The sequence below is a fragment of the Heterocephalus glaber genome, unplaced genomic scaffold, assembly GCF_053883595.1.
Source record: "Heterocephalus glaber isolate CG9 unplaced genomic scaffold, H.glaber_assembly_v1.0 deba00000281, whole genome shotgun sequence".
Classification (NCBI taxonomy): domain Eukaryota; kingdom Metazoa; phylum Chordata; class Mammalia; order Rodentia; family Bathyergidae; genus Heterocephalus; species Heterocephalus glaber.
In genome coordinates, this window is record NW_028258139.1 from 10,458,150 (window position 1) to 10,485,493 (window position 27,344).

Consider the following 27,344-nt stretch of genomic DNA (forward strand, 5'->3'; position numbering starts at 1 on the left):
TACCAAGAGTGGATTTCAAATCCAAAGGAATCGGATTTAAGAAAAGCTGATCTCCATTTATACCATTACAAATGTTTGAGATAAAACTGCTCTACTACAAGCAAAGACACATGGAATAAACAAAGAGTTTTATTATTTAGCTCCCAAAAGCCAAAATCAAGAATCTTACATTGTAAAAAAAAAAGAAAAAGAATAAACATTATTTAAGCAGAAAACTCTCCTGCTTCCAAAAGGGTAAAATAAGCATATAACAAAAGTTTTAAAATTATAATTATTACAAAAACAAACAAGCTTGACTAGAAATGGCTGGGCATAGGGAACAACAAGTTTGGCAGCCCAGAATTTAAAGTCTTCCCGACAGGTAGAGGTGACAGAAGATGGCACTCAGAGGCACAGCATCTCCCCAGCAAGTGAAACAACCCCTTCTCAAGGCTTGAGCTTCTCTGTAAAGGAATGGAGTTTCCTCTTCACCCTCTCTCCAGCGCAGTGCTGCCTTCCTGCCTGCTCCCAGCATCGCACAGAGTGGGACATCTGCTCAGTTTGCTCCTCCTAGGCTCTTCCTTTGCTCCTAGCCCCCTCCCCTGCTCCCTGGTGATAGGTAGGACCTCCCTTCCAGCACTCATAATCTGTCCCCCACACAGACATAGCTCCTCGCTCTTCATCCTTGTTATTCAGCAAGTCTCAAGTCTTCTGAGCTAGGATCACTTCAGCACAGAAAAAAAAATCCCACGAGCAATCAATCCCCACACATTTCTTTTCAATCATAACCACAGAGCAACATCATCTTCACAAGACAGTCCTCACTCCACCTGCCATGCAATAAAGCGATTATTAGTTTGGGTTTGTTTGTTCAGTAGTGTAAGTAAAATATTAATTTAAAACAAACATAGTCACACCCAAAACATAAATATTTTAGAGGCCAGTTATTGAGTAAGTAGTTACTTTAATTAGATGCTGAGTATCTGTTTTCCCTGGACAGAGGATGCTCTTCCATGGCGGGCATGTGTGATAAGTAAGCCCTGCTATGTATTCTACTGAGTAGGTGCTCAATACACTTTTGTCGAATGAATAAATGCAGAATGAATAAATCTAAGAATATCTTAGATTGAACTTGTAAAACTTCCTGTTTCTAGATCAAAATCATTCCTCCTGCGGGGAACTGCACCTTCTCTTTCCTTACCCGGACCCCCTTCACTCCTGCCGTCAGTCTTGTCACTTTCTCCACATCATTCAAGGCCTTCCTCTTGCCAGGAAAACATTTTCTACTGCACCAACTCACACTGCCTTCCTGCCCTTCGAAACATGACACTCAAGAGTCCTACAGATGAGTCCTTAATGTTCCATTATGTCATCATTCTGCTTTCTCTATGCCCACCCAGGGGGGATGGCTCCCCTCCCATGCTCCCTTGTGCTCACCACAGCAATAGGGCGGCACTCTGCTCACCTTTGGAGGCACCAGTCTACTAGGGTACCATGGGTATTTTTTTCAAATATTGCTAATAACCAGTGGTCATAAATGTAAAGTCAAAGGTCTTTAGGCAACTTTAAACTGTATTTTAAAAAAAGGAAACTAAAGATACAATATATAGCATATAAACAGGAATTGGGATAGGATGGGGAAATGAAAGCGAAGTCAAAAGGAAGGCAGCGTTGGGCTGGGGGAGGCAGAGCACAGCTCTATAAAACCTGACAAGATACCACAGCCCGGTGAAATCCAGGGAAGCCCACATTAATGGCCTTTTCAGCAAAGTCCTTTAAATATAAAATTTGAGAGGGCATGAGGAGGGGAGGAGTGCCAATATTCTTTTTCTTGATTTGCCCTCTTTTTGGCTGCTTCATGAAAATAATTTTTGTGCATTGAATCTGTCCTCTTTTCTTCACTTTTGGAGTGTGACTTTGACGCTGTCAATGGCTTGTTTTCTGTTCTGTGCACAGATAGAATTCATACAGCCTCAGGAAAGACTTTAGAGGTCATCTTGCCACCCCCAAATTATAGACAGAAAACTGGGGCCCAGCCAGCAGAAGCCATTTGCCAAGCCATAGGAGTGAGTCCTAGAGTGTGGGCTCTGGGTCCTGCTCTCCAGGTGTGGTTACAGCCTCTCACTACCTGGAAAAGTTGCCCCTCTTCTAGTCTGCTTGCTTCTCTGCCAAAGCCGCTAGTACCACCTTCTAATGCACCCAGTTGTGGGGAGATTAAACAGGTGACATGTAAGCATGTTAAACATGTAAGGCACAGAGCTGCAGCATCAGCAGCACCCACAGATGCTGGGCATTCAGGTGGCTGAACCTGGACTAGACCAGGGATCTCCAAATTCAGTGCTGCCTTCCCTATGCCTGAGTCTTCAGTGAAGCCAGCAGCACTCTCCACATGAAAGACAGACAGGAAGGAGCAATGGCTCCCAACATCACCCCTGAGCCTGTCCCTGCCACTCTGCTGTGGGCCAGGACATTATAGCTCACATGAGGCTGACTACTGCTTGGCCAAGACAAAGGAATGAGGAAATGCAGGCTGCTTGGCCTTCCTTACGGAAAGATGAAGACCGAGTGCTTCCAGAAGACAGAAACCAAGACTGTCCAGATTGGACCCCACACTCCTTTTCTTCTTAAAGCCCAAGCTGCCCAGGCCAGGTTCCCTGAAAGACACCCCACTGAGAGGCTGGCCCTGTGCAACCTTGCAGCCCCTGTGGGTGGTCTGTATGGTCCTGTGGAGTGTACATCCCTTTTGGGATGGTCAGAAAGGTTTTCCGTGCGGATTGGAATGAAAAGCAGCAGCCAGGTAAGTGAGGACTTGGTTCCTAAGACCACAGTATATGGAAATACAGGAAAACCCGCTCCACAAGACCTAGCTGCATGTCCCTGATACCTTTTGACAAGTCCCTTAGACATGTTTCTGTGACTGTATTTCTCTTCCAGAAACAATAGCTCACACTTTCCAGGGTTTTCTTCTCTCAAGGAGATCTACCCAGGTTGCTGGCAACCACATAAATATACTCTTAGAATACTAAAGAAATGCAGCAACTCTCCCATTTCTCTGCTAACAAAAGCTCTCCTCCAAACACTTCCTGCTCCTTTGGAGGCTAACTGACCTGCCCTTACCACACTTGGAACAAAACCCAAACTCCTTATCATGGGCTTCGTGACTCCACCCTGCCCAGTCTCAACTCAGATCATGTCTTCCTCTCACCTCACTCAAGGTGCTCTAGGCACCCCAAGAGGCTTCTCACCCACAAGCCCTTGCCCTGCTGACCCTGTGTAGGCTGTAGGCTCTTCCCCAGCTCCTTGCTCACGATGACCTCCTTGCCACCACATCTCACTCAGACACCACCTCTAACTGCCTTGTCCTATAACTTCTCACCTCATTAGCCTCTTTTGTTTTCTTCTCTATAGTGCTTACAATGCTCTGAAGTTACCTGTTTGTCACTTTGCCTGGGTGTTCAAGGACTGCATTACAGAACATAAACCCACAAGGGCAGAGACCTGTGTGCCCTCGCTTCTGCACATTCTGTATTTCCACCACCTTGCTTGGGCACATTCAATCAGAAGTTACTGAACGAATGCATGTAAGGATATACTGACATCAAGTCCAATGGTCTATTTATCAGACAAAAAGCCATCAATGTGCAAAATATTAAAAAATTACCTAAACCTAACTCTCTCCTGGATTGTGAAAACTGAAATGAAAAGAAGCAAAGACACTTGCCCAAGGTCACTCAGCAAGTGATGAGCAGAGCAAGATCTGGGTTGAGGGTTCCTGGTCCTTCAGCTGGTGTTCTTCAGCCTTAAAACACCCGGCCAGAATCTCATGAACTGCTCTTCTTCACATATTCATTCAGTTATTCATTTAACACAGCTTTCTTGACGACGCCCTTCTCTAGGTTTCGGGAATTGTGCTGAGAATAGATACCACATCAAGAGTGGTCGGGAGTCCCTTGTCTGCAATCCTAAAGGAATCACCCCATGACCATGATTGGATCCTGTTGCTGGGAGCTCTCTGGCATCATTCTGCAAATTGTCCATCCTCCAAGACTATTTCCTGAGTGAACTGGACTTGTCTCTGTCCCGTGATACAGATTCTCCAAAGAATCAGTGGTCGAGAGGACCGGAGGGAGCAGACCACCTCAGAGGACGCGCAGCAAGCTGGCTGAGTCACTGATAGCGTCTTGCCCTGCTGGGACTGAACTTCCATGGAGAGAAAGCTCACTGAGACCTCTGCCGGGCCCGCTCTCACCACCCTGAGTGACTTCCCTGGATAGTCACAGTGTTTAAGGGACCAGAGGCAGAGGACCGGAGTGTGTTCTGGTGGCGCAGCAGAAGGCCTTCCTCTTCACACTCACTGAGTATCAGGAAGTGGCCATGCAGCCTAGAGAGACAACTTTCCTGTGCCCGGTTTGATGCTGTGTTTTCCTTTATTTGAGTGTGAGTCTGAGGCTAAAGTGCAGGGCTGCACAAGGGGGTAGGGGCGGTCCTGAACTTCTGGACCGAGCCAAACACGGGGCCCCCTCAAGGGGAAAGACTTCCTTGCCACACAGGTACTCTTCCTCCGGCCACTCTGCTCAAATGGAGTGTGGGGAGCCCACCTGTTGGGAGCTAACACAGAGTGGATGGGGGCCAGTCAGTATCCCCAGTGAAGCATGGCTTTCTCTAGGAGGCCTCCCTGCGATGGCCCACTGGAGACGCAGCAGCCTCCTCTGAAGACCTTCAGCTGAGTGCTGAGGCAACTACTCAACAGCCATACTCTTAGTTAAACTGGACCCAGAGAGAAGGCAAGAGCATTGCGTGAGCTCTCCAGCCAGTGCAGCCTGATAAGGCTCCAGGCCTTCACACAGAGTCAGCATCGCATGGCCTGGCTCTCCTGGGCTCCAGCAGCCAGCCCAGCTCTCAGCAGCAAGCAGGTTACAGCCGCCCGGCACACCATCCATCTTGGAAAGGTCAGGCACTAAATTTGGAACTTAGCTTTTAGATCTTTTCATCTATAAGTTATCTTGAGGCTGAAGGAAAAGGTTCACAGAAACATGTGCCAGAACAACAGAATAAATATTTCCAGAGACAGAATATATCTGTCTAGTTTTAACAACAACAGCAATCCGAGTCATCACAATGAAGCCTGTATGTTTCTACAGCATCTGGTGCTTTTCAGAGCACTTCTGTACATCCTCTTATTTGATCTTGCCATGGCTCACTATTATCTTATTATTATTATCTTTATTTCACAGCTGAAGAACCTAAGGGCCAGTAAAGTGACAAGGCCACTAGTCAGCGACAGAAATGGAAGCAGAACGCAGGGCTATAATACTTGGCTCAGCGCTCCCTCTCTATCTCTCACATGCTCTGTCATTCAGGCCGCAACTCTGTAATGTCTCCACATCTCCAAATGGCCCCGGAGGAGAGGTCAGACACATCCTGGAAAGTCTAACTCCATAAAAGGGACATGGGATAGCCTTTTTTATACCAAAAAAGATATGGGGCTAGGTTCCTGGGGCTGGAGGTTGTTGTAGTCCCCCACATGTAGTGCCTCTGGCCCTGTCACCAGGCAAGTATTACCTGGCATCTCAAAAAGTCCCCAAGTTCACAAGCAATCCCAGGTAGCTCCCAAGAATGGTTTCCAATGACTCTGTCCAGAAGGAGGGTCATTCTGGTTTTTCAGATCTTGAGTCTCCCTCACCTCGACCAGAGATTCTCATCTCCTTGAGAGAATGCTGGGGCCCTGTGCAGCTGAGGATCTCAGCTCACTCTACTCGTTGGCCCCTGCAAAAACAGGGGCTCGACGTCAAGTCCATCTCTCAGGTGGCAGTGGATGGCAGTGCCTCCTCTATGACCAGTGCCCATGTTCCCCAAGTGGACAAACAAAGGGCTCAGCGGAAGTGCCCCTAAGACACTCACATACATGCCTGGCTTGAGGACTTCTCCCCAGTCTAACTGCTGCTTTTCCTCTGGTGCTCCTTGATAAAGAGACAATCACATCCATGACATACACTCTGGTGAGGGTTCAGGGACTAGGGCAGCACACTGCAAGCACATGCCACCCCTCCTAGCCCTCAGTTAGGCTGGGCAGTGCAGCAGTGGCAAGCACAGACCTTGGAGCTGCTCACCTGGGCTGGTCTCCAGTTTGCCACCTCATAACTGTGTGACCTTTGGGCAAGTTAGTTCACTCCCCTGTGCCTCTGCACATCTTAAAAACAGGATGACTATGATAAATATGTACAATTATCATATGTCAATTTAAAGTGTAAATAAGTAAAGGGAATGATTATAATTATAATGGAGGTCTCAGGCAGTTGTTGAAAAGACTAAATGACTTAACACATGTCACGTACTTAGAACAGTGCCAGCAATGTAAGTGTTGACGTTACTGTTGCTGTTATTATTAGTCGGAAGGCACAAGTCCAACAATTTCAATTACAGGAGAACCAGTGAGAACGAAGGGAATGAAGGGGGGAAAAGGCTTCTGAGAAGCCAAAGTCAATGTTACAAAATCCATAAATTAAAGCTAAGGCACCTAATTCATACATTAGTCCCTCGATCAGAATCTATTTATTCTTATTTGCACATAACTGGAAGGGATGAAATCATCCACTTTCTAAGAGAGGTGCAGGAGGTTAACAAGGTGGGTACCAAGGCAGGCTGGCACTCCAACAGGTGGGTGCCAAAGATACATCCAAAGCCTTTCTCAGACCATCACACTCTAGGGCCCTTTGAGGTTCCTTTGTATCCTGATGGCTTCACAGTACTACTGGAAGTCCAATAACTGAAATTCCTAATGATTTTGTGAGCCCCCCAAAAGAACGAGGTATGTTCAGTGTTTTTCTTTAAAGGATCCAGGGATTTCTGTTTTACATTCTAGAAATACTTTCTTCAAATACACTTAAATGCCAAGGAGCTTGGTACTTGAAAGGGGTTCCATTACATAAGAAGTGCATTTATACGGAACATTTCCCCCCCAGAATGAATAAAGATGGGTAAAAATGGAGCAAGAGGTGTCACCATATTTAGACTTCGAAGTATCACCTCCTCACCTCCCATCTATTGGCAAATGCAGAGCAGAGCAGACAACACCTCCTCCTCGCTCTGAAATATTTAGTGTGTAAACACTGAGTCAAACAATGGCCCCAGGCACCCTGAGGGTTTATAACCATTAGATTACGCACAAATCTAACAAGGAGCTGGCTGTCTGATTGGAAATGCCATGTTCCTGATGAGGGCTATCTGCGATCTCTGCTCGTCTCCCTTCCCTGCACTGGCTTTGCACAATGTCCTGTCCCTCCCCAGTTCTGCCCCTCCTCTTGATGGCACTGGATCTCAGCAAGGGTTTCGTCTGTGTGTTCAGCCCCTGCACATCTACAGAGCAGCTTTTGCCAAGGGGTGTTCCAAAGAATCCCGCTCCTCCAGCTGTGTGTGATGGTATGAGCCGGGAAGGCTACACCCCTGCCTGACACGAGGAGTAGGGGGGCACTTGGCTCCCAGGGAGGCGGCAGCAGCCCCGTGGTGAGGAACACAGAGCCGGAGGCACAGTGCCTGCAATGGGTTAAGGCCACGCAGGTCAGGTGTCTCTTCCCAGGCCAATTCCTGCAACCCTGACTCCAGTGTGGCTTTGAAGACACGCCCATGGGTTGGTTCCACTCAGATCAGCTTACTCAGAATCTCTGTAGGGAGACCTCACTTGGTAGAAGCATTTTCCCAAAGCATTGGCCCAGGCTAATTCTCTCACCCAAAAATAGGCTCTCCACAGCTGTGTTCCCCACCCCATCACCCTCTCAATGGACCTGGGCTTCACAGCACCCAAAAGAACCATGGATCCCTGAGCTGACTGGCTGGAGACACAAAATACCTATGGGCTGGAACATGGGGCCCCTATAGGCTACCAAGGGGTCTCTTTTGAGGGCTCTTCTTTCAGCATTAACAATTTCTGCTTCCCTCCCTACATAAACAGAAAATGAAGGTTGAGCACTCACAGACACACAGCAATACTGCTGCCAGGAAGCAGAGAGGTTTTTGGTTTCCTCTTGCACCCTTCTGAGCCGAAAGCTCATGTGGGTGCCATTCACCCTTGACATCCCAGGGACCTGGGGAGGGGAGGAGTTTTCAGCCTCTGGTCTTGAGTTCCAAAGGACAGCACATGTGTGCCTGTGCCAGGCACAGTCCCGTGCCTTTCACATGCATTGACTCATTTAATCTTCACAGCCAGGTTAGAGTGCATCTGGTTGCCCCAGGTTCCCAGCTATCCACAGGAAATTCTGATATCCCGAGCTTCGTCTCAGTCTTGCTCTGGCCCCTCCGCAGGACCATTCTTTCCTCCCAGAGCCTCGGAAGAAGAGAAGTCTAGCCCCAAAACCAATGCTTGTTTGCCTCTGCCCTCTCCTCTCTACCTCCTTTTGAACCTTGGCTCTTACTCCAGAAAGTGCATGGCATTGTTTTTTGCACAAGGTCAAATGGCAGATATACTCTCTAAATATTCCAGTTCAACCCAAGTCTCTATGGACTGCAGGATTTGCATAGAAGGAAGGGTCTTCCACACACACTAGGTCCTCTCTGCTGGGAGAGTCTGTTCAACAGACCTCCTGAACAAAGGCTATTGGTAGAACGGGTTATAGCTGGTATATTTTAAATGATGCATTGCATGGGAGGTGGCACTGCCAATGCCAGGATGTGGCTAATAAAGGACACATCATGTCATGGACCAATTCAGTTTTCATTACACTTCACTAGTATGAAGAAAAGATAACACAGATGACGGACTTGGGTGCAAAAGTGTATGTTACGCGGAGCATAACACAAACAGATTTTTACTTAAATAACAAAGGAAAGATTTCAAAAAGTTCTCTTCCAGAATACTTCTCATCTCTAGAAAAGAAAAGAAAAGAAAAAATGAGAGCAAAGTGTTAGAAAAATAAATGGCCATGCAATGAAGCAGGTAAGAGAAAAGGCCCATGAGAAACTTGAAGCTGATGAATTTGCAAGAGAAACTGAGAGCAGGAGCAAGCGCAAACAGGAACCTGCAGAAACTGTGTCAGGGTGAGTGTGCTTTGCTAAACAGATTTCTCTCAAGCCCGACAGAATGGGACACCTGGCAGCACTTGACCTGCATGTCGTCTTTCTGTTTGGATCCTACAGAGGGCTTGTGGGTAGAGAGAAGTGGACTGTGGAGACAGCTGAAGATGGAGAACATGCTAGATCACTGTTCTCAGAGAGCAGTGCGTGATTCCCCCCTGTATCAGAATCACCAGAGGAGCTTACTGAAAATGCAGACTGCAGCGACTCACTGTAGGCTCAGAATCAGAATGTGCAGGGCAGGGCCTGGGAACATGCACTTGAACCAACTCGCCATAGGACTGTCATTCACAGAGCTTGAGAACCACCACTACAAGTATATCACCTCTCTCCTTTGCTATCACTCAGAGCAGGACTCCAAAATGGCAATTTTTTATTTCTAAAAAAAAGCTATGAAACCAGTGGGAGAACTCTCAGGCTTTGTTTTTGGGATACATAACTGATTGGAGGAGTCACGTTCCAGAACAAGGGGAATGTTTGGGTCACTGACCCTCAGTAAACAGTTCTTTTGCACCTACCATTTCATGGCCCAGGTAAGGATACCCATCAAGCCAACATCCTCTTCTGTCACAAAGATTAACTCAGCTCTTCAGGTCCTCTAGCTGGCAAGACTTGAGGTGCTGTAGACTCTCTGACCTGGCAATTAGTCACTCTTCCTTTTTTAAGCTTTCTGTTTCCTTAGCTTCTAGCACTCCACTTTCTGCAATTTCCCACCTCTCAGGCCACACCTTCCTTACATTCTTCCTTGGCTCCTCTTCCTCCACCCACTGTGCAACCATCAGTGCTCTCCAGGGGCTGGTTGTGGCCTTCAGCTCCTCCCTCTCTCCACCCTGCAGCAGGTGCTCCAGCCCAGGCCCGGGGCCCCTTCCGCTTCCTCTCCTCTTGCTGCACCTGAACTCCATCCTCAGCATGAACTGTTATTAGTTCCAGGCCCTCTCCACTGCCCAGTCTTCTCTCAACAAGTCCCTGATGGTTCCCATCCATCCCCGGCCCCTTAAATGTGCCCTTTCTCCTGAAGCCCGTTTCCTGGCTGCTCACATCAATCTCAGAAGTTGGCCTGGTCCTTCATCGACAATACCCAGCTGGTCCCATTTCCAAGCAAGCCTGCCTGCTAATCGACTGCCCTTTCTCTACCCCTAGAGTCCCTGTCATCTGTCCTCCTCTCTGACCCTACTATCACTGTCATTCGTATCTTGGCAAAGTTTCTTTTGCTCTTCACAAACAGGAGGCTCACCCTGTAAGAACCCTCTCCTGATCACAAAGCTTTCAGGGGCTCTTTATCACCTACAGTTAAGTTCAACAGTTGACAGGGACCATGAAACCCCCATCATCCGATTCTTCTCACTCACTCAAACCAGCTCCCCATCATAAAGAATGTGACCACAGGGCCTTTGCATATGTGCACACCTCAGCCTGAAATACCTCTTTTGGCAAGGAAATCACCGCTGGTATGATGTTTCACTATTCGCAAACATCTGCTTATGTGTTTGTCTTCCTTATTAGTCATGAGTTCTGTCTCCAGAGGTATCCCAAATACATTGCCTAGACCCTGGAGTAAATGTTTGCCAAATGGCCGCACAAGAGTAAGATGGACCAGTGGAGGGAGAGATTGGAGGAAAAATCTCACAGCCTGTCCCAATGGTCAGGCAAAAGATGATGCAGGCCTGGGTTAGAATGATGAGGAAGATGATGATGACGATGATGATGATGACAACAGTAATAACATTAATAATAACATCCAACATAATGATATACTGCGTTAATAATATCCAGCACTCCCCTTCCTACAGCACTGTTTTAAGAGCTTTTCATATTCTGACTCATTTAATGCTCATGGCAACCTTATGAGGCAGATTCAGTTATGACTGTTATTCCCACTTTATAGATGAAGAAACTGAGGTAGGTGACACTAAGACAATGAAACAAATAACTTGAGAACGGATACAAGGGCAAGTGTGATCTACAGCCGATTAAAATCCCCACACTCCGTGCCCACTCAGATGGGCACGGGGAAGAAAAGGCACAACAGGGCTCTTGTGCCGCTCTGGGGAACAGGTGCTTGTGGCAGGAGACAGGGTGGACTCCACTTGGGGCCTGTTTGCTAAGGCATCTGCAGGACACCCTGCACAGGTCACGGTGTGCCACCGCCAGGCTTGGCTCTTTCTGGTCCCCCTGTGCCTTGCTGTTCCCAGTCTCCTCTAAGGTGATGTAACTTGACAGTCTGGGGACAGAGGTTCAGAAAAACTGAATCACTTCAGATTCAGGTCCAAAACAGAAAAAGGCCCAGAATATAATGTCGGTAAAAATTCCAGTAGATGCAGGAAGAAAGGCTCAAAGAAACAAGGGCTGAGAGAGCTTTGAAAGGGGGCATCTGTCATCATAAGATGGTGCAGAGAAAGGGAAGAGGACGGCCCAGCTCACAGCCCCTCTACTGATTATCGCCACAGAGCAGAATAACTTTCTGGTCTACCAGCTGATGTGAGCTTTTGTTTATTTGTTGGTTTTAGGGGTTGGTTTTCAAATTTCACTTGGCTACCACATGCCCCCACCATTCAGTTGGTGACATTCACTACCCCAGGGAAACCATGACACCGTGGAGTGCAGAGAATGAAGAGTCAGATCCACAGAACTAATGAGGTGTCATTTATATATCACACAATTCACCCATTATAAGTACTCAAAGCCAGTGATTTTTTTTTGAACATTCTAGTTTTAGAACACTTCCATTGCTTTTCGGTATGATTTGAAACAAACCACTGTCCCTCCGAAATCACCTGTACCCAGCTGCCTCCAGAAGTTCCATGCCGACCCCTGCTCTCTCCTACTGGTCCCTCCACCTCCCAGAGGGGCAGGATTGACGAGGCTTGGCCAGACCAAGCTCCCTCTGGGCAGCAACCCAGGACACAGCTCAGCCTCCTGTGAGCTGTAGGGTAAGGGCTATTATGTGGCCAGCTCTGAGCCTAAGATATGCCAGACTCCTTTCCCACCTACACCCCTGCCAGGGCCTGAGGGCCCCAAAGTCACAGTTCCTTAAGCACAGGACATGGATTCTATTTGTAACTAGAGCTTCTTTTTAAAGGGTAGCAGATTGAGTGCTTCGCTGCAGAAGGGGTTCCAGAAGGACCACAGTAGGGGAGGGAGGTAAACACACAGAGAAGAAATAGAGGCAATGGATGGGGTTCTTGCTTTGGGGAGATACTTTTGCTTGTATTTATTTTGACACAGTGATGATTTCTTGCTTGTTAAGAGACAAGGTCATGCCTCAGATGGCCACGTGAACTGCAATTAATAGTCTGCAGGCTGACTCCAGCCGTATCATTCCTCAGCACACACTGCTTAACTGTGCCACAGCCTTGGGAACCTGTCCCCTGCATGCAGCCCATGCCAAGCCATGAGATACAGCATTCCTGTGTGCACTGAACACCCTACCCCACGTGGGTCTGCAGCTAATGGGGAAACAGGGAAAATGGCAGAGAAGCCCAAAATGTGTGTCAGGTTTATTTGCCAAGGGAGCCAAAGGAAATGGCCAATGTTTCAGGACAAAAAAAATTACCAATTCGATTGCATCAGTGGTGGCAGCTGGAAAGCAGAATCTTAAAACCCTCCTGTTTCTTCTATAAACAGTGTCATCTGACCCTCCATCTTGCTCATTATAGTTACTGACCACAAGGGCAAGATGGTGGCTTCAGTGACCAAACACGTTTTGTAGAAACCTATGAAAAGCAATGGTGTCTTCACAGGGCAGGGGAGAGATGAGATTTTTCTATGCATTCCAATGACAGAGGCATCCCCGAGTGCCCTAATTTTGCCAACTACATTCCAGAGCTCTTTTCCTCACATGCCCAGACAGAGAGAAGGCCTTTGTATTTGTGATGACTTCACACTCAGCCAAAAGTAAACACACTCTCCACTTTTTCCATGGACAAATCCTAACCCCAAATTGCCAGCATTGGCCTCTCTGAAATCCAAATGGAAAGCCGCCTTTCCCAAGAAAATAAAACCCTTTTAACTCAATAATACATCTTGGCTGCAAAAGCAAACTTTCCTAAAAGCTTCCTAGAAATTATTTATCATGCAATCACACAGAGATGCTGCAGATCCCCTGAGCAGACCCTACCAATGGAACAAAGGCACTCCAAATACATGAGCAAAGGATCCACGAATAAATGCTCACTCCAGCAACACTGGCACTCACAACCTAGGCAGCACATTTTAGCAAGCACACAATCTGCAACTCAACACACACGCACACGCGCACACACACACACACATGTACACACCCCTCACTGCCACCTAACTGCAACAACATTCTTTCTGAAAACAGGCTGTGATAAGACAGGTGCTAATTTAAATAAAGAGCAAAATGGCACTCAAGATGCAAGCTCTACGGCGCTTCAGTACATGTCAAACACACATCTTATTCCTCCTGCACATTCCAACTCAAATCTCTGTGCCTGGAGCTCAGTCCTCCACCAGCTAGTAAGAAATGTAGACTTGAGGACTTACCAGGTTGGAATTGGTGGCGTTGGAATCATCTTCTGGAAAGGGAATATAGATTGCTAAGGCCACACAATTGGCAAAAATAGTCAGTAAAATAATTATTTCAAATGGTCTGAGGAAGGGAGTTAAGGAAGCAGTAAGTACAAGTGAAACAAACATACATCTATATATTATTGTTAAATGAATCAAAGATTTGTAAGAATTTTGTTTAAACAATGCATTCCAAGCCCCTTGTATTCTGAGAAGAAACATATGCCTTTTTAAGTGCTTCTCGTGAGGCCCCGCCAAAATTTTTCCTAATATGTCAAAAGCAGTGGAGGCCAGTCGCGTGCCAGAGTAAACACAGATTTCTAAAAACTTTTTTCCCCTTCTTTTATTTATTTAGATTGCATTTGACTTCATTTTCCCTCATGTGTGCTTGGGGTGGCTTTTACAGAGCAGTGCCTGCCCCAGGCAGGACTCCCTAACACCCCATTTCTGCATGGCTTCTATGCCACCTCCAGGGGACCCAAATATGTCTAGGACAGGAGAGCAGTGAAATGAAGTTTCAAAACAAAGTGACCTTTCATATTTTCCTTTGAAATTTGGGGATTTTACTTTTTAATCTTTCAAAATGAAGTTAGGAGGGTTTTTTTTTCTTGTTCTACTTCTACTTCATTCTCTGACACCTTCAAGAGGGCTGGAAGCCTGGCTGGGTGGCTCAGGACCCCCAGAGTGTGCTGCATGTTTAGAGGAGGACAGCCATTTTCCTTCATGCAGGCGAGGCAACACTCTTGGTTCTCCAGAAGCTCTGGTTCTACCTTCGGTAGGCCAGGCTCCAGCCGCTGGTCCTCCCAACTTTTATATGATGGCCCAGGGCTGTAGAGGACACCCCACAATATGTTCAGCAGTCACACTGCATGAAGGGTCCCATGCCCTGGCGTCTCAGTCAGAACACCAGGGCAGGATGCACCCTCCAGTGACAACGAGCTAATGTGATAGATAGCACCCTTCCAGTGAGACCTGCCCCACACCCACAGCTGGAAGGCCAGAAGGGAAGCTTTAGGGGAAAGGTCTAATGTTCAATTTCCAGCTCCACCCCTCCCTACTGTCCCCACTGCCATATGTTCGTAGTGTCTCACAAGAGGAGGAAGAAAAAGAGAAGATAGAAATTTCTGGGCAAGGGGACCAACTTAGCTCTCCCAGGAACTCTGAAATCACAAAGATAAAAATTTTGGAACAGGAAGAGACTTTAGATATTATCTGGTCCAAACCTCTGAGGCCTAGAGAGACAGAGAAATCGTCCCAATGCCGCACAGTGTGTTACTGACCAGACAAGACTAGAACCTAGACTTTCTGACAACCTAGTATAGTGCTTACCACTCACCATAGACAGGTTCTGACTTGTTTTCACAGGCTGCACTGCCGAGGTCACAGCATTCTGGACCTGGGAGCCATCTGAGTGACTACCTTAGTGATGGAAGCCCCTCAGCCCTAGAGTATGGTTGAGAGTCTCTTTACTTCACAAAAGGTGCCATGTGAGCATTAATATTAAAAAGATGGCACACCATAGACCTGTCCAATCTGCACACATCACAGATGTGGAGAATAAAAATAGTCAGTATAAGATTCCCAGCTGCAAAGAGCAGAGGCAGGACCAGAACCCAGCTCCACTGACTAATCTTTTGCATCATGCTGCCCTTGAGTTGGCCTGAGAGTTGGTGATGGGTCAGAGATGCTGGTGATGGGCATGGTGACAGTGAGGACAGAGGCTAACTCACCAAAAACCTACCCAGGGCCAGGAACCATTCTAATTGCACTACACAAACACCCAGCCTGGAAAGTGCAATTATTATCCTCCTTGCTAAAGGGGGACACTGAGGCACAGAAAGGCTATAGGCTAACTTGTCCAAAGTCACAGAGCTGGTGGTAGGATAGGATACAAATTCAGGAAGTCTGATTTTTTCAGACATATTGATCAGAGTCTGAGTTTTTCAAAGATACTGATATATCTTAAAGACACCTAGATCACATTCAGGAAGCCAGTTCTTTTAGCCCTCTGACTACATCACCTCTCCCTTCCTAAGTCTATCCCTCATCCGCTTAGGAATGTAACACTCAGCCCAGGAACTTGTCCATTTCACTCTTTTTTTGTTTTGTTTTTGTTTTTGTTTTTTTGGTACCGGGGATCGAATTTGGGTCCTTGCGCTTGCGCAGCAGGCGGCAAAACCACTGAGCTAAATCCCCGGCCCATCCATTTCACTCTTGTTATTATCTGGTACCCTGTGCTCCCCCCACCAGGGGAGCACAAATCTACTGAGACAATCGCTTCTCGGCCTTTTGGCTAAGATCAAGTATAGAATCAACTGAGACAGACTGCATGAGCACCCGTTTGGCAAAATATCAACCCACTGCCTCCACCAAAGTGGGGATAGCTAAGCTTGGGTGTTTCTTACATTGTCAGTTTCAATCCCCCTCTACCAGGCTACCTGCCCATCATCTTATGCTAAAAGCACTAGGTAAATGCTAGGGAAGATATCAATCAGGTATAAAGAAATCAATCAGGTAGGTGAGAAGAGAGAGAAGATCTGCTGAAAAGCAGAGGAGAATCCAGTTAAGCCCTGGATGTGCTCTGGCCACGCTGGGAAAACAGATCAGTTTTTAAACTGCCTTCCTAATGACAGTATCAGATTCTGTTTTTTCAAGATCTGGGTGGCTGGAATACCAGGTTATCTGCTTACCTGTCCAGCTATCCTTCCTACATGATCTGGAAATGACACCCAACCAGCAATGCTGAGGCTGGGTCCACGTCCCCTCTTCCAGGTGGAGGGCATCTTCCCACAGAAAGGCAGCTTCACCATGAAGTGAGTGCCCAGACCCCACCATGTTCCAGCAGAGCTAGAGTACACCCCCTCAACATCCACCCTAGTACCCATCTAGTCCTACTAATAACCATCTAGTCCCTACCTAGTCTTAAATGTACCACCTAGTACTGTGAGTAAGGGTGGGAAGCAGATGGATTTTGGATCCAGGAGAATCTGGATTTGAAACTCAGCTCTGTCAACTGCCAGCTTTGTGATTTAGAGAAAGGTTTTTGTTTTCTGGCCTTTACTGCCCTCTGCTCTGAGAGTATCTGAACTGCAGGTACCCCAGTTCTCCCACTCCATGGTTCTGTCTTGCACAGCTATGAAAGCAGCCCAATGGGGTTGGCCCAGCCCAACCTCTCTCTTACTCAACAGGGTATTAGAACAACACCTGGCCACTGAGGACTGATTGGCCAGCTAGAAGCAGTCCCTTGTTTTTAACTGTATTATCTTAAAGTTACTCTTATGTTGACAGGCTCAAACATTCATAAGAAGGAATACTGCTTGCTCAACAGAAACTTTCTTTTATTCCCAGGTTATCTTTTACCTTCTAACCACTATCCAAGATTTTAAAATCTTTTCCTAGAAACTCATTAATGAGATCTAACACCTCCATTCTGAACATTGAGTTTAGAGACATGGTGGCCCTGCTCAGATGAATCTATATTATCATAATGCTCAACACCAAGTCCCTAGGTTCTAGTCCTGTCTGTTACTGTCACATGACCCTGGGGAGTCTCTCATGAGGGGGTTCATTTTCTCCCTGGGAAAGTCATGGCTGGATCTATAGATCTTTAAAGTTTTTTCCTCCATTCCATGATGCTTTGATGTTAAGAACCTTGTAATTCCACAGTGAGAACCCACCCATCCCTTTTACTCTCTCTGACCCATGCATTAGTTTCTATATGTACAAAGCGGATCTGTATTTTAGACTCCAGATCAGTGTTCCCAACTTAGCTACACTTTAGATTCACCCAGAGAGGTTTTTAAAACCCACAGATGAAGCTCAGGCAGCTAGAGTTTGTTCAAACTCTCCAGGTGATTGTAATATGTAGCCAAGACTGGGAACTCCTGCTCTTACACCCTAGAGCCAAGAACCAGGGCCACTGACTTCTACACACTCTTGCGTCCCCTGGGCTCCTTCACCCTGCAATCGTGAAACAGGAGGGAAAGAAGGTTATGAAGCAGCTTGCAGTGACAACCAACACAATCACATGAGTGGATCCCAGGCAAGCTCCGCTTCATGAGATATTTCAGAACCTCTTCTGCCCCTTTTCTCCAGTGTTGCTTATTACATGTTGAGTATCCCTGCCCCAAAAAGCTTAGGACCAGAAATGTTTCAGATTTGGGATTTTTAAAAAGTATTTGCATATAATGTACACAATGAGAAATTTGGGCATGTAGCTCAAATCTAAACACGAAATTTATTTGTTTCACATCTACCTTATAAACACAAGCTGAAGGTAATTTTATACAATATATTTTGTGTGACTGTGTTTTGACTACAACCTGTCACAAAAGGAGAGATGTGGAATTTTCCACTTGTGGCATCATATCAGCTCTCAAAGGTTTCAGATTTTGGAGCAATTCAGACCTCAGAAGTTTTGGATTGGGGATACCCAACCTGTGTATAAGGAGTGGGGAAGAAAAACTGGGAAGTTTGTTATACAAGCAGATTCCTGGGTCCTGTCCCCAGAGATTCAAGAGATTGGGTCTAGGGTAGGACCCAGAACTCTGCATTTTTACAGGCCTCATGGATGCAGATCCATGCTCTTAGAACCAGTTTGTAGGCTCAGAACACCAACACACTCCACTGGCTATGAAGCCTCAGAGGATCAGTCCTCAGGTTCAGGTCCCTGAAGCACCCTGTCCAGGCTAGAGCACAAAGGATATTTCCATTCGACAATGCTTATGCACGCTCTCCGGATAGGGTTCTTCAGAGTCAGGCAGAGCAGGGCCCGGGGCGGCCGCGTGGCGGTCGTGCCACCCTGCTTCTTGGGTTTCCCATACTGCTGCCGCTTCCGCTGTGTAGAGCTGACAGTGGAGATGGTCGCATTCCCAGCACTGCCCATCAGCTTGGCCTGCCGGGCCGCATCGATGGCTGCTTGCCAGGATAGGGCTGCCCCCGGGGTGGGGATGTGCTCAGGGGCCAGCCCCGCAGCTGCATTGGCATTCATGTTGGCATGAGCTGGGCGTGGACTCCCATAGTTGGAACCTTTAACAAAAGAAGAGAAAGGACTACAGTTATGAGAGTGAAAATAAGAGCATTTGGGACATGCTTTGGATTCCACACTAGGGGCTGGGAATTTAGCTCAGTGCTTCTGCCGCCTGCCTTGGATTCCAGACGGACAATTTTTTAAAATCTTATTTCAAGCTATTGCAGGAAGTTGGAAAGTGACACATGGAAACACTAATATGAGACACTGCGAGGTGAGCCAGGAAAGCTGCTCTAGGCCTGATTCAGGTGACCTTGCCCACATCACTCCCCTCTCTGGTCTCACAGCCTCATCTGAGGGAGGCAAGGCATGAGGTATGTGTCACAACGTGCATGGTCCTTTCTGGCCCTCCAGCTTGTGCACGGCCACTAGCTTCTGGCCATGTAAGTCAGTCTAACAAATTCCTCTGTGTGTGTGTGTGTTCCATAGATCCTGTGCCTCTGAAGAACCCTGACTAATACAGCCAGTCAGAACATTTTCACCCTAGAGTCTGTCCCAGAGAGAAAGAGAATTCAGTATCATAGGATTCCTGCATCCAGCCATGCCTGAAGTTAGCCCTACTCAACCACATGGAGATGAGACAGGTGTGGCCTCCATGAAGGCTGTGCCTAAGAACCAGTGTAGCCTCCCCTTCTCCAAGGAATTTCCCTCCACCCACTGCAATGACAGTAGCTTAGATTATGCTCCCTTGAGTGTAGTCTCTGTCTCGTGCAACAAACAAGACCTGACTGATGTGCTTGCTCAGTGTCCAAACCTTGTATGTTGCCTTGCTGTCGTTTCTGCAGGTCCCAAAGTCTATGTCCTCTCACAGCATCAAAACAGGGACAGACAGTAAGTTTTCAACTCTTATGCCAACTGATTGACATCACTGTCTAAAATGCTGTACTTAAAGGATTCCAAGACTTTCCTGAGTATGACAGGAAAGTACACCATGATAAATTAGTGATGCCTACCGTGGGCACTGAGGTAGAGGATGATAAACACACAGATGCCACGTACTCAGCACCCCTGTCAGATACCAAGCTGAGCCCATCCGGTCTTCTCTGGTACCAGCTGGCCAGCTGCCTCTTGTACTGTTGCCATCTGGTCCCTGTGGCATTAGCACCCCACCCTACTCTCCAGGGCCTGGGAAATTGCCTCTGCTGTACCCACTTCATGGCCATATGCATATTCTCAACATGACACAGTTATCATATCACCATATATACCCTTCACCCTTCTCCTTTTGTCCAGGCAGCTCCACACCCCAAGGTAAAGCACATTAACTAGGCTCACAAAGAGCCCAACACTTCTTCTACTGAGAAGTTTCCTCTCCCACATACCTCCCACATCGAATCCTTGCTGTATTCACTGTGCAGATGGATCCTAAGCATAAAGTGAGGAAGTCCCCAAGAAGGCTAGGACCTTCACCTTTCTTATAAGACCTCAGAGGAAAACACTGAAAGAATGGATTTGAATTAATAAAGGCACCTGAAGCACAAGAACTGCTTTAATAAGCAGCAAGATGAGTGTCTCCACTTAACACATAGGAAAACAAAGGAGCGTATGACTCATTAAAGGTCACAAAATGAGACAATGGAAGATTTCTGCAGCACACAGGATTCATGTTGAACTGCTAGACTATACTCCCACCTCCTCAGTGCTCTCTCTCTCTCTCTCTCTCTCTCTCTCTCTCTCTCGCTCTCTCTCTCTCTCTCCCCCCACACGCATGCACACGTGCGTGCTCACATGCATGGTGACACACAGTACATACCTCCTCCTGGTTTATGGGTATTGAGATAGAAGGAGCTGAACTTCCAAGAACATCCTATAGATTTAATAAGATCTTCTTAGGACAGCACCCATGACACTCACAGCACCCACAGTAATCCTCGGGCACCTTTAGGGTGGATGAGAGGAGAAAGTATCCCTATTTCTACTTGCCACACTGCAGTGACTTGAGTCCAAAGTGGCCTAATCTGTCTTTTTGGTTCACCAGAGAAGGCCAGAACTCTAACTTTGCTCCATTAAGTCTGCAGTATATAATTTGTCCTTCCTAGACTATTTGGTATTAACAAAATTTAATAGACTATTTTCGTTTCTGGACTAACTTTTCTTCCCTCACATACTTTGAAATCAGCCATGTTCCCCCACCACCAGCCTTCCAGACTCCAATTCTCTACTTGTGAGAACACCTCACACTTTAGAGGAATCGATGGACTATACTGTACTTGGAGGAATTTATTAGATTTGCTTACATGATCTGAGGCTGGATGGCCATGTGCAAGTTGGAGAGCCAGAAAGGACCACGGACATTGTTAACTCACACATCTCATCCCTTGTCTCCACAAGATGAAGCAGTGAGACCAGGGAGGGGAGTGGCATGTACAAACTCTAATCTTTGAGCTCACTTCTGGGCATTGGCCTTCATCTCCCTCTCTCATGTCAGCTGTCAGTCCCAACACCCAAGCTGTCCCAGCAATCTCTGAAGAGCACACAAGAAGAGAGCAAGAAGCACTGAGCCTGAGAACCCATTCATTGCCCCCAAAGAGCTGTGTCAAGTCCACGCCTCCTGTGTACCCTTTGCATGAGCAAGATGGTGGCCGCCTCTGCAGAGCCAAGGGGCAATTCTGAATACTCAGTCTTGACAGGCTGACTTCTGAGCCCGCCCCCACCATACTCCACAGGGGACCTTATTTATACTGTGAACTGTTCCCAGAACACAGGGATCTCTCTGGAGTATACCATCTGGAGAAAGCACGTATGAATAGGCCTGTGGGGAAAAGTGGAATGTTAACTTCTCCCTGGCCAGAGGATAAGAAAATGACCTTCAGTATTTTGGTCCAGGCAGCTGCAAGCATTGTTAGAGCCCTGTGATGTGACCAAGGGCACTGCCACAGTAAACACAGAGCCACATGCAGGTAAGGTAAGTGTGGCCTCTCAGGGCCAGCCTCTTCAAGGGCTGAATCTCTAGGCCAACCTAGCTTCCCCTTCTCTAAGTCATTCCCCAGCCACTGGGATGACTTCTTACCCAGGCCTAAAGTTCTATGAGTCTCCAGGTCACCCCCAAGAGGTACAATTACCCCAGAATCCCAGGAGTGGGAAACCGCTATCCTTGGCACAAGGGTTTTAAATCTAGAGTAGCATTGTGAAGGTAGGGTAGGCAGCATTGTCCCTGATGGCTTTTGTTAGCACGAAATCACCACCCAATGCAAAGAGACCAATTTTCAAATTATAAAGCTGATTCAAAGCTCGGTCTCCTGATTGCCAGCTGAAAAGATGCCACCGTTTAAGACTGCTCTGGTTCCCGCCTTGCTGGGCTATTTCCACTGATGCTCTTGTCCCTGAATGAGCCTCAGAACAGCAGCTTAGCTGATCAGCCCACACACAAACAGGCAGGTGCCCACAGCAGTGACCTCTTCCCAGGACATAGAAAGATAATTCCCATTTGTCAAACAGTTCAACTCCCCTGAAGACAGCTGCAGCTCCCTTCTCCCATACACAGGTGCTGCTGCTTCTCAGAGGGACCAGGACAAGGACAAAGACCCCCTCACACTGGCCAGCCTCACACCATTCTGCTTTGCAAGGGTCCCCTGAGGAGTCCAAATCAGGTGTCAGGGCCATCTGCTGCCATAAGGTCCCTGGGAGTAAGGCTTAATCCTGGAGACCTGGAAGGTGTTGAGTGAAGAAAATACTGACTGTTTTTCTTTACTCCATCTCCTCCACGCACCTGATCAAGGGTCATACCCCACATAGTCAACATTATTTGCTAAGTCTGTAACAATAATGGTGTCATAAGGTTGCTATAGTCTGCATGGCCCATGTGTTTTGTCCCCAGTTCATAGTGCTATTAGAAGGTGGTGGGACCTTTAAGAGGTGGGACATAGTAAAAGGAAGTCAGGTCATCAAGGTTGTTTCCTTGAGAGGATATTGGGACCCTACCCCTCCTTGTCTTTTTTGCTTCCCTGTTGCCATCAGGTAAAGGAGTAAATGGTTTGTTCAGCCACATGGTCCATACCAGGATGTGCTGCCTTGCCACAGACCCAAAAGCCATGAGGCCAACTAGCTGTAGGCTGAGACCTTCAAAGCTGTGAGCTAAAATAAACCTTCCCTCCTTATCAGTTGATTGTCTCAGGTATTTTGTCACAGTCACAGAAAACAGACTAACACAAAGGTAAACTACAGGTAAACTTTAGCTAGAACTCTGTTGGAGCCTGTCCATCTATGCCCTAAAGAACAAGTTTATCCTTAAGCATCAGGCTCTTCTACTTCCTTCTTGGATGTTGTACTGGGGGAGAAGCCCTGAGAAAAGAGTGTGAGCAATGATTTCCGTCTGCCACACCACCACCCTTCTCTGGGCCCCCATCCATTTCTTGCCCAGAAATGCTGCAGTAGCCCCCTGACATTTCTCTCATTTCCAGTCTTGCCTGTCCCCAATTCAATCTCCATGCAGCAGCTAAAGTGACCTTTTAGAAATATGAATCATAAATCAGGCCCTGTCATTTCCCCAGTTAAATCCTTTCAAAATCTAACCTCTGTGCCATGGCTTATGAATCCTGCATAGGCTGGCCCAGGCCCACTTTCCTGGGCTTATTTCATTCCTCTCTCAGCCTATATGATGTACTCCCAACACAGGCTTCATTCCATGCCTTAGATATGTCCAGTTTTTGCCTAACACCTTGTCTTTGCATGTATCTAGAACGTTCTATCAGCTCTTTGCTGGGTGATTCCTCCTCGCTCTTCAGGTTTGGTCTTAGATGATTCTTCCTTAAAACCCCCAACCCAAATAAGCAGAACACACATAAGAGCTGCCAGACACCTTCCCACTTCGCTGCCTCCAAGGCACCCTTGAATAAAGATACTCAAACCTGTCGGCAGCAAGGTGTAGAAAAAGGTACGGGGCCACTGGCCTGCTTTGACACCATGGCCTCCTGCTTCCGTCTTACTGCCTTCTGCCATGCACAGAGGCAGGTCACTCCTAATGAGTTGCCCCTGTGCACACAGAGATGCTTCAGAATGACAGAGAGACCACGGAGTAGCAGCTCATACTAGGAAGGAGAGATCAGCAAGTGAACTTGCTGCAGGTCCTGCCACACAGCACTCCTGCAGGGCAATGCTCTCCCTCAGGCCAGTGTGCTACCTAGGATGACTGCAGAAGCCCATCTAGTTCCAGCTGTCTGTCATTCCACCATGGTGACAAGAGACTACGTTCCCAGACTACATTCCCTTTATGAACATAGCAACCAACCTGGAACTGAAGCCACACATTAAAAGCCTAATGACTAGAAAGCAGGAAGCCATTAGTCTTCCCAGTGTATTATGTCATAAAGTAGCTAGCAAACACACACAGGAGGACACTGTCTCTTGGTTTTAGAAAATAATGCAAAGTTCTAGCCATCTCAAGGCCACAGGTGCTCATCCACAGAAGGGCCCAGTGTGCCTTAGCACAATCCACCGCATAGCAGCAGAAGACTGCAAGCCCAACAGTTCCCCCAAACTCCTTCTTTTGTGCCTTCCTGGATGAACAGAAAACTAAAAACAATTACCAATCCCCTTCATAGTTAGAATTCCTAGTGCAACTTTGGAATTGGACAATGAAGAACTGAAATGAAACTAAGTCAGGTGGCGAAGGTGTCTATTTCACTAGTATAGAGTTGGCAGGGCCCTGCCAAGGCTCCCTGCTCCCTGGACCACGGACAAAGGACTGTGCTGCCGGAGCCAGCTGTTGGCATTGTGGCTTCAGGTTCCCCAGCTTCCTAATTGTAGCAGTCACAGATCCCTCGGCCTGCTCTGTGGCATTATTATAGAAGTCATTTCTGCAAGCCCAGCCTACAGCCTATTCTCCCAACTCTTCCAATTATTCTATAAGCCCTTAAATTCCTGTATTAAGTATCTTTCCTCTTAAAATGGCTACAGCAGTTTCTGTTACAGTTCTGGAGCTTAACTGAGACATACTAGCCTACAGCAACACACCATCCAATGTAATGTTTACAATCATGGAAATATTCTGTCATTCTGGGTGATCCAATATGGTAGCCACCAATTAGATGTGGTTGTTGAACACTTGCAACATAGCTAGTACAACTGAGGAAGAACATTTTAAATTTTCTTTAATTTCAATTAGTTTACACTTCTTTTTTTTTTTTTTTTTTTGGTACCGGGGATTGAACTCGGATCCTTCTGCTTGCAAGGCAGGCAGCGGAACCACTGAGCTAAATCCCTGGCCCCTAGGTTACACTTCTGTAGCCACCTGTGCCAGGAGACTACCATACTGAAAAATTCAGGTCCACATTAAGAAGAAAGGCATGGTGAAGAATGAGGTGTGAAATGTGGGAAAGAGCATTGACAAAGTGCTTGGTTCTAAATTGTGGGGAAAAAAAACCTTTTAAAAAGGTAACCAATAATTCACCCAGATGTTTGTTGACGGGTGGGTAGATTTTTCTAATCAAGAAATAACCTCCCAGCACAAAAAGAGTATTTTCAAAGCATAAGAGATCCCAAACTCCAACAAACAACAAAGAAACCATAAATCCTTTTTTAGTGTCTAACATTCTTATATTCTTTTTTTTTTTCAGTGATAGGGCTCAAACCCACTGCCTTGTACGTACTAGGCAAGCACTCTACCACTGAGCCATATCCTCAGCCCAGTGTCTTGCACTCTTGACAATTAAGTGAGAAAATAATTTTTCCTCAGTAGGGTGACAGAGAAACTGACCTTGCCCACAATGTGAGGGAGAGCCCCAGGACAGTCCAGCTGAGATGGGAGCCCCCTTGCCACAGTGAGTCCCAAAGGAGATTTCTGAACATGCCAACAGTGCTTTGCATCTGACTGAATCTGTTCCCTCTTGCCTGAGCTATTGCATACTATTTGAGCAGCATCTTAACTCTCTCTGCCCTCCTCCTCCCTCACCTCACTACAGACACAGTTATAAGAGATAGAGATGTGCAGAACAGGCCCCATGACCACTGTAGTCAAATATGCTCCATAACAAGAGACAGTGAGGGACCAAGGACATCTCTGACTATCTCCCTGACTCAATCGATTGGACACTGCCTTAAATAAAACTGTCTCATTTTTTATTCTGCATCTCATCTGCCTCAGCTTAACAGAGGCAAAAGCAGGAGGAAGTCAGAGAACCTGGAGCATTTCCAAGGCCACACCAAGTGGAAAAGTGGCAAAGCTACTACCAGCCTTCAGCCTTCTCATGAACCAGCAAACAAATCCTGTTTTTATAGGGCAAATAGTAGAGAAGATATAAAGAGAAGGAGAGGAATCCTAAGAGGGACTCTCACTGGAGGCAAACCATCTACATCTGACCAAAAGGCCAAAATTACCTTGGCTAAGGAACCCTCCAGGGCTCTCATATTGACATCGGAGAACATAAGGAAGAAAACAGAGATATACACAGCTAAATGATCATCACAATAATAATAAAATACTTTCCATTACTTCCAACCATGAAGATGAGGGAGATCTTGACCTGCTATTTGGATTAAAGCACCTACTCGTGACAGCACACCTAAGTTACGGCCCCAGCTAAAGATTGATTGTTTCATTTCTACAAAAGTCAGCATTTCAGCCTTTTAAGGGTGACAGCAGGTTGCCTTTGCACTGAAACACAGATCTGGCCCTGACTGAGGACAGAGACCCGGCTGGAAACATGATAAATCCTTCAGATTGCTGATGTCCGAGGGATGGGCAAGAGGCGCAGAAGTAAGGGACAGTGTCACAGCAGCCTGGCGCAACACTGACAGTATCCAAGCACTGGCTCAACCTCTCCTTTGCTTCAGTTAATGAATGCCCCAGATGAGCGCTACTGTTTGGGTCCTCTTCTCAGTCTTTCAACAATTCATAGGCTCTGAAGGCCAGAAACCAGCTCTGTAGCCTCCGAAATCCTAGCCCAGTGGCTCTCAGTAGGTACTCAAACCACATCTGCTGCACAAAAGTCCTTTTATAGAAGTTTCGTTCAGCCATCAAATGTTTCTGCACAGAAGTTTACAAGGGTGATACTGTTCAAGTATTTTTAAATTAGTATGTTTGCTATTTGCTAAGTGTGTCTACTCTCATAGGTTCAAAGATTGATTGTTTCTTGTACTCCACCAGAAAGGAAGTCCCAAGACGTATGAACTCTAGTTGGTTTTGTTCACCACTGTATTTTCCAGAGTCCAGATCAGCATGGAGAGTGGTGTGTATGCAATAAAAATCTGTTGAATGAATCAATGAATATCTCAAAGTGTAATTGTCTGAAGACTTTTATCCCATGTTAATTGCATAGACTTCAGTTCCCATGGTACAGAGGGGTCTGAGCTCTGGCCCATTTACTACAGATACAGAGTCTGTATGCCCCATGCTGAGCACCAGAGGAAACAGTGCCACCTTTTGAGGACAAGTTTCCACAGCCTCCTTCCTAGTCTCCATCTGGGAAGATGGGGTGACAGGAGGGCACCCTTGCATGATAACTGTCACCCACAAAGGTGGGCAGGGCACTTTTGGAGCCAGCAGCCTATGCTCTAACTCAGTCTTGTGTGTCTGAACTCCCAGCCCCACAGGCCTGGGTAACCCATCATAATGCAGGTGGCCCCCATAGCAGAAGTGTGGCCCTAAGCCTGAGGCTGGGGCTCACAGGGGCCCACAGACACTCAGAGTGGCAGGGGTGTTTCTGTACTGTGCTGTGAGGACAACCGAGCTGTAACCGCAGTCCCTCCAGCCCCACAAGGATGGGGGAGGCTGAGTGTCTGACTCTGCCCCTTGGCCAAAGGC

The 27,344-nt window shown here is 47.0% G+C and overlaps 1 protein-coding gene across 49 annotated transcripts in view; it reads right to left on the reverse strand.

The window, feature by feature from the left end:
- Cacna1c (calcium voltage-gated channel subunit alpha1 C) overlaps positions 1 to 27,344 on the reverse strand; it is a 733,897-nt gene that overhangs the window by 561,061 nt on the left and 145,492 nt on the right. For 46 of the 49 annotated variants that reach the window (XM_087182459.1, XM_087182482.1, XM_087182545.1 and 43 more), the window contains 2 exons: positions 18,281 to 18,603; positions 13,552 to 13,656 (listed from right to left, as the gene is read on the reverse strand). In XM_087182459.1, the coding sequence (XP_087038585.1) occupies positions 13,552 to 13,656; positions 18,281 to 18,603 (428 nt within the window). Of the gene's footprint in view, positions 1 to 13,551; positions 13,657 to 18,280; positions 18,604 to 19,926; positions 20,243 to 20,357; positions 24,732 to 27,344 lie in introns of those variants that run through there. The other 3 variants (XM_087182573.1, XM_087182577.1, XM_087182575.1) reach the window with 3 other exon arrangements.